Source organism: Triturus cristatus, chromosome 4_1, assembly GCF_964204655.1.
Source record: "Triturus cristatus chromosome 4_1, aTriCri1.1, whole genome shotgun sequence".
NCBI lineage: Eukaryota > Metazoa > Chordata > Amphibia > Caudata > Salamandridae > Triturus > Triturus cristatus.
In genome coordinates this window covers 81,589,124-81,595,505 of record NC_140585.1, presented here as the reverse complement: position 1 = coordinate 81,595,505, position 6,382 = coordinate 81,589,124, and the positions used below count along the sequence as shown (strand labels likewise).

The 6,382-nt window shown below is 48.7% G+C and overlaps 1 protein-coding gene across 1 annotated transcript; it reads left to right on the top strand.

Annotated features, from left to right (window-relative positions):
- Positions 1-2,118: 2,118 nt before the first annotated feature.
- Positions 2,119-4,743, top strand: LOC146839588 (heat shock 70 kDa protein). The gene has a single exon (XM_085651665.1). The coding sequence runs from the start codon at positions 2,543-2,545 to the stop codon at positions 4,478-4,480; it is 1,938 nt and encodes a 645-aa protein (XP_085507791.1). The 5' UTR covers positions 2,119-2,542; the 3' UTR covers positions 4,481-4,743.
- The last annotated feature ends 1,639 nt before the right edge of the window (positions 4,744-6,382 follow it).

The following is a 6,382-nucleotide window of genomic DNA, read 5'->3' as shown; positions in this document are numbered from 1 at the left end:
GGAGAACATCCTGGAGTTTCTATCGGAAACATTCACCCGAGAAGGTATTCCCAAGTCCATCTTAAGTGACAATGGACCACAGTTCACGTCGGAAAGATGGAAACAATTCATGGGAAGAAATGGCATCTCCGTAAAGCACACGGCCATATACCATCCGGCAGGCAACGGTCTGGTGGAACGATTTAACAGAGTGGTGATGGGGGCCATACAAGCGGCCATCACCTGTAATAAAGACTGGAAGAGAGCGTTGGAGAACATGGTATGGGCCTACAGAATAACGCCCACAAGCACGGGGTATAGCCCGTTTCAAATATTGAGAGGACGTGAACCCTTCACGCACGACAACAGAATCTGGAAGGAGAAGGTGGTGACCAGCGAATGGTCTCCGGCGGTAGTAAGAGCAAATCTGGAGAGAGCACAAGCCACCTACACCGACAACTACAACAAGAGGAGGAATGTGAAGGACACTCACTTAGAGAGAGGAGAATGGGTGAGAGTAAAGCTGGCGACCCTACAAAGAAAGGGAGACAGCAAGTACAGCAAGCCGATGCAGGTTAAGGAAGTTTATGATCGAGCGGCCCTGCTCAGTGATGGGAACGTGTGGTCGCAGGACCGCATGGCCCGGTGCAACAAGATATTGAGATGGGAACAGTGGGATCCGGAAGGTGAAGCCACGGAAGACGGGGAGGAAGAGAACAAGGAAGGCGGAAGTGAACTAATGGAAGAAGCAGGTGCAGGAGAGGAGCAAGAAGGCGTGTTAAGGGGTGAGGCTCCAGTGGCAGAGATGGACAGGCCGAGAGGCAATATGAACAGCGAAGGAGCGATGAGTGGAGGAACAGAAATCGAGGAAACGCAGAGCCAAGGGGCTCGAGGGAACATTGGTAAGGTGACCAGGAGTGGAAGACGAGTTGTAAGGCCTTCCAGGTTCCAAGACTTCGAACTAACCTGCGAACTGTAAGTGACTGATCTTTGGTTTGGTAAAAGGGGGAGATATGTAGCGGTCTAGTTGTTCACGTCACGTTGACGTGATGCAGGCGGCCCCGTTGGCGCCGGGATGCGCGCGCAGATTAGCGCGCCGGGAGATGAGGAGAGAGTGCCGGCCGACGCTCCTCGGTACATGCTCATTAGAATGCTAAATAAACATAGCGGTAACCCAACAACGTGCCTCGTGTGATTACTGAGCAACATTACAGCCACGTCCCTGACAGCTGCATATGCCAAGTAGCCACGCGCCAGGGAACAGGTCATACGACCAATCACTATTCCTGTTTTTAAACACATCTGGCCCTTTCTCGAACTGTCACTACTGAGGTCCAATCAGAAGAGACCTAGGCGGGGTCAATGAGCAGATTCTCGAAGCCTCTAGTCTGTTCCTGACACAGCGGCTCATAGAGCTTATCAGTGGACCTTTGGAAACGCCCAGCACCACAAGAGGCTCGTCATGTCCTGACCAATTAGAGACGAGGAGCGTGTCCATGTAAATAACTATTTGTCGGGACATTTGTAGAATTCTCAGAATTTTTCAATGCTGTCAGCTCATGTGCGCATGCGCACTTCTTGTCCGCCTGTGCAGATCTGACAGGTTCCAGAAAGGACGGGAAGCCGCGCGACCCGCATCTAGCATGTAACTTGTCAAAATGTAACACCAGTAGTCCACTAAGAAATAAAACGTTCTAATAATTTTTTTCTTTGAAAACTGTTGCGTTTCGGCAGGAAAAGCGTTTACATTTTAAATAAATTCCGTTACGACAGTAACATTGCATTCTGGGACATTTATTCCTGATGTAATATGATAGTAAAAATGCTGTTTCTCAGTAAGGTGATTCGTAAGAGTAAAGTTTTGGACTGGATGAAAGATATTTCTTATATTGAAGGCGACGCTGCAACTTTAGATACATCGTCTTGTGTTTTGGAACATGTTGTTCTATTCAACACTAAGGCGCTTAGGCGACTTTCTCATCCAAGATGGCCGCCCAGGAGTAGGATGAGGATTAAGGCTTTAGTCCCTTTTCTGTTATGTCCGTCTGTGTAGTGACATCAGGGTTATAACTCGTCTTTGATTGGTTGTTACGAAGCTGGCAAACGCTAGAAGCTTCCCGGCCGAAGAAACCTCAGGCACGTTCGGGAATGGAGTCGAAGGGTGGGAGGGCCAGGCTCGCAGTGATTGGCTGTTCTCGCACGAGCCCCTCGGCATGCAGAGTATAAATATGCCGTGTTGCCTGTCAGCTGTCATTCCTCAGAGAGGTAAATCGAAGAGAGCGAGACAGATCATACAGGAATCCTGACCCGGAGGAGACTGCAGCGCAAGTCTAGCGCTTGAAGGCGAGAGATTGACGCGAAGCTGCATAGCCTGAAAAGGCTACATCACAGACGCGCATCCGCAGAAGTTTGACCAGCTCACCTGCCGAAAAGAGCACATCTCAGAGACTTGTACCAGGGTGCAATTCTTGACGATATTCAGCTGTTTCCAGAAGAAAGAATTTAAAAGGAGACTGCGAAGCATCTTGAAGCGAAGCTCACTGCTCAGACAACACTGCAGAAAATGACTGCACCCAAAGGAGTCGCCATTGGCATCGACCTGGGCACCACCTACTCCTGTGTGGGGGTCTTCCAGCATGGCAAGGTGGAGATCATCGCCAACGACCAGGGCAACCGCACCACCCCCAGCTATGTGGCCTTTACAGACACTGAAAGGCTCATTGGAGATGCGGCTAAGAACCAGGTGGCCCTCAACCCCCAGAACACTGTCTTTGATGCTAAGAGACTGATTGGCAGAAAGTTTGATGACACGGTTGTGCAGGCTGACATGAAGCACTGGCCCTTCAAGGTGGTGAGTGATGGTGGGAAGCCCAAGGTTCAGGTGGAGTACAAAGGGGAGAACAAGACTTTCTCCCCAGAGGAGGTGTCTTCCATGGTTCTGATCAAGATGAAGGAGATTGCAGAGGCATACTTGGGACACCCAGTCTCCAATGCTGTCATCACTGTGCCTGCTTACTTCAATGACTCCCAGAGGCAGGCCACTAAAGATGCTGGAGTAATCGCTGGCTTAAACGTGCTGAGAATCATCAATGAGCCCACAGCAGCAGCGATTGCCTATGGCCTGGACAAGAGTGGCAGGGGAGAGCGCAATGTCCTGATCTTTGACCTTGGGGGTGGTACCTTTGATGTCTCCATTCTAACGATTGATGATGGCATCTTTGAAGTTAAGGCCACAGCTGGAGACACCCACTTGGGAGGTGAAGACTTTGACAACCGAATGGTCAGTCACTTTATTGAGGAGTTCAAGAGAAAGCACAAGAAGGACATCAGCCAGAACAAGAGGGCAGTCAGGAGGCTGAGAACTGCTTGCGAGAGAGCCAAGAGAACCCTGTCTTCCAGCACTCAGGCCAGCATCGAGATTGACTCCCTCTTCGAAGGCATCGATTTCTACACTTCCATCACCAGGGCACGCTTTGAGGAGTTGTGCGCTGACCTCTTCAGAGGGACTCTTGATCCTGTGGAGAAGGCCTTGAGGGATGCCAAGTTGGACAAAGCTCAGATCCATGACATTGTGCTCGTTGGAGGGTCCACTCGCATCCCCAAAATACAAAAACTACTACAAGACTTTTTTAATGGCAGAGAACTAAACAAAAGTATCAACCCAGACGAAGCTGTGGCCTATGGGGCAGCAGTGCAGGCTGCTATACTAATGGGAGACAAGTCTGAGAATGTGCAGGACTTGCTGCTCCTGGATGTAGCACCTCTGTCACTGGGGCTTGAGACAGCAGGTGGTGTGATGACTGTCCTCATCAAACGCAACTCCACCATCCCAACCAAGCAAACCCAGATCTTCACCACCTACTCTGATAACCAGCCAGGCGTCCTCATTCAAGTGTATGAGGGTGAAAGAGCCATGACCAAGGACAACAATCTCCTGGGGAAATTTGATCTGAGCGGAATCCCACCGGCCCCTCGTGGCGTGCCACAGATCGAGGTGACCTTTGATATAGATGCCAACGGTATCTTGAATGTCTCTGCTGTGGACAAGAGTTCTGGCAAACAGAACAAGATCACCATCACCAATGACAAGGGCCGACTGAGCAAAGAGGAGATCGAGAGGATGGTGCAGGAGGCAGAGAGGTACAAAGCAGATGATGAAGCCCAGAGAGAGAAGGTCTCTGCCAAGAACGCACTTGAGTCTTACGCCTTCAACATGAAGAGCACAGTGGAGGATGACAAACTTAAAGACAAGATCAGCGAAGATGAGCGGAAGAAGATTGTGGACAAATGTAACCAGACTATCGCCTGGTTGGAGAGCAATCAGCTGGCAGAGAAGGAGGAGTATGAGCACCAGCAGAAGGAGCTTGAGAAGGTCTGTAATCCCATCATCACCAAACTGTACCAGGGTGGGATGCCTGGGGGAATGCCTGGTGGGAGCTGTGGGGCTCAGGCTCGTCAAGGGAGCTCCAGCACTGGACCCACCATTGAGGAAGTAGATTAATGATGGACAATAATGGACTATTTTCATGGACTCCCATCTGTTTTTAATTACTGAATTGACAGATTTGTTTTTAAAATCAAATATGTGCTGCTAATTGAAGACCCTAATGTTTACATGAAGATTTGTTTGTTTGTATTATTCAAGTATAGTTGTGTGAGAGATGATATGCTGTTAGCAATTTAGCAGATATTTAATCTGATTGGGTGTAACATTTCAAAGCTGGTACTTTGAAAATTTAAAATAAAATGCTATTTTTATTTTATCTTTGAAGTTGTTGGTTTCTTCCTTGTGAATAAATTGCCTTCTGATGTGAAAATGTCTACGGGTGAACAAGTAAACATTTTGGTACATAGATATTTTTATATATGCAGTTTCTAGTTTTAAATCAACTTTCTTTATGCTGTTTCCTGTTTGAGCGTTGTTCTGGAACATCTTAACATGGAGATAGCTATATCTTTTCCCGGGGTGGGAGCCTTATTAAACGTGCTTAGGGGGGCAGGGAGGAGGGGGGCAGCGTAATGTGAAAACAATAGACATCTGGAAAGAGCGCGTATAATCCTTCCACTGTCCCCTCACAGTATCTCTCCCTTCATCTCACCCACAGCTCTCATTTTAAGATTGTATCTTCCTCCAGCCCCCAACTCAAAGCGGGGGCTCTGTCCTTCCAGTACTCACTTTCAGTCCCCAATTAAGTGAAACATCACACCAGCAACCAGCCCCTTTACTCCGCTCTTAAACTGACTGCATCTGCCATCCCTGTGCAGGGCATCTCTTCAAGTCCTCACCACCTTACAGTGTCTGCCATACATCCTCGTTCCCAGTGCACTATTTTCTCAGTAGCTCCCTCAGTGCTAGATTTTCCTTCTAGGCCTACCACTGTTCAAGACATCTCTGAGCCCATCTAGAACAGACATACTGGATATGCTAGTCAGCTCCCATCTCAGCGCACAACCCTCTCTCTTAGTCCAAGGTTTTCCTTCCATCCAACTCCAGTGAAACATTACCAATTGCACTTAAGTGCAAATATAAAGGCAAATTTCAACCCTTATTTAGTACATTTAGCCCTTCCTTCCTGTTTAACTGCTACCTTGTTCCAGATTTCGATTCCAGCCACACAGCCCAGTATTCTCAGTGTTTCTGCTAGGGGAATGTCTCCCTTTCACATGCCCCTGCGCTCCTGCCTTAATTATGTTCTCTCAGAGCTGTGTGAGAGGCTTGAATGGTGCTTGCCCAAATCTAGAGATCTGGGATAGACCCAAATGTGGACTTGGGTGGACCCCAAAGAGAGACCGTCATGACTGGAAGAGATATCATGTGTGGGGTAGAGAAATCCAGGGTAGAGGAATCTCTGAAAATCTCCAGGTGAAGCTCCCAGACACCCCAAGGGATGGCTTTAGAGTCCACAAGGAAAATACTTTGGATGAGACTTCTGGCTAGAACTCACAGACACCACATATAATTGGATACTGGGAGAGAGCCAGATACAGCACTCTAAAGGAGGCCCAAGGTGATGATTCTGAGATCCCAAGTGAAGGCCCTGGGGACTCCCAGCTAAAGGAGCCCAGAAGGCACCACAAGTGAAGGCTGTGGCACCCCTCTGCATACTCTTAGGGAGAAACCCCAGGACAAGGAATCAGAGAGTGACACCATATAGAGAGAGGGAGAACTACAGACGAATATAACTCTACAACAGAGTAGTTGGAGAGACCACTTTCTGGAAGTGACTGGGTGAGAGCTGTCTGACACCCAGGAAAAAGACTCTGGTAGTGAGACTCTGATTGACAGGGCCTTGGGAAATAGCCTCCACATGTGGGTTGAGTGGCTGCCTGGCATAGTACTCTGAGAGAGACCCTGCATGAGGATTGGGGGCCTGCAGGGAAAGGTCTCTTGGTGATAAATCCC

Coding starts and splice junctions, on each gene's coding strand:
- LOC146839588 (XM_085651665.1), top strand. CDS start 2,543: ATGACTGCACCCAAAGGAGTCGCCATTGGCATCGACCTGGGCACCACC.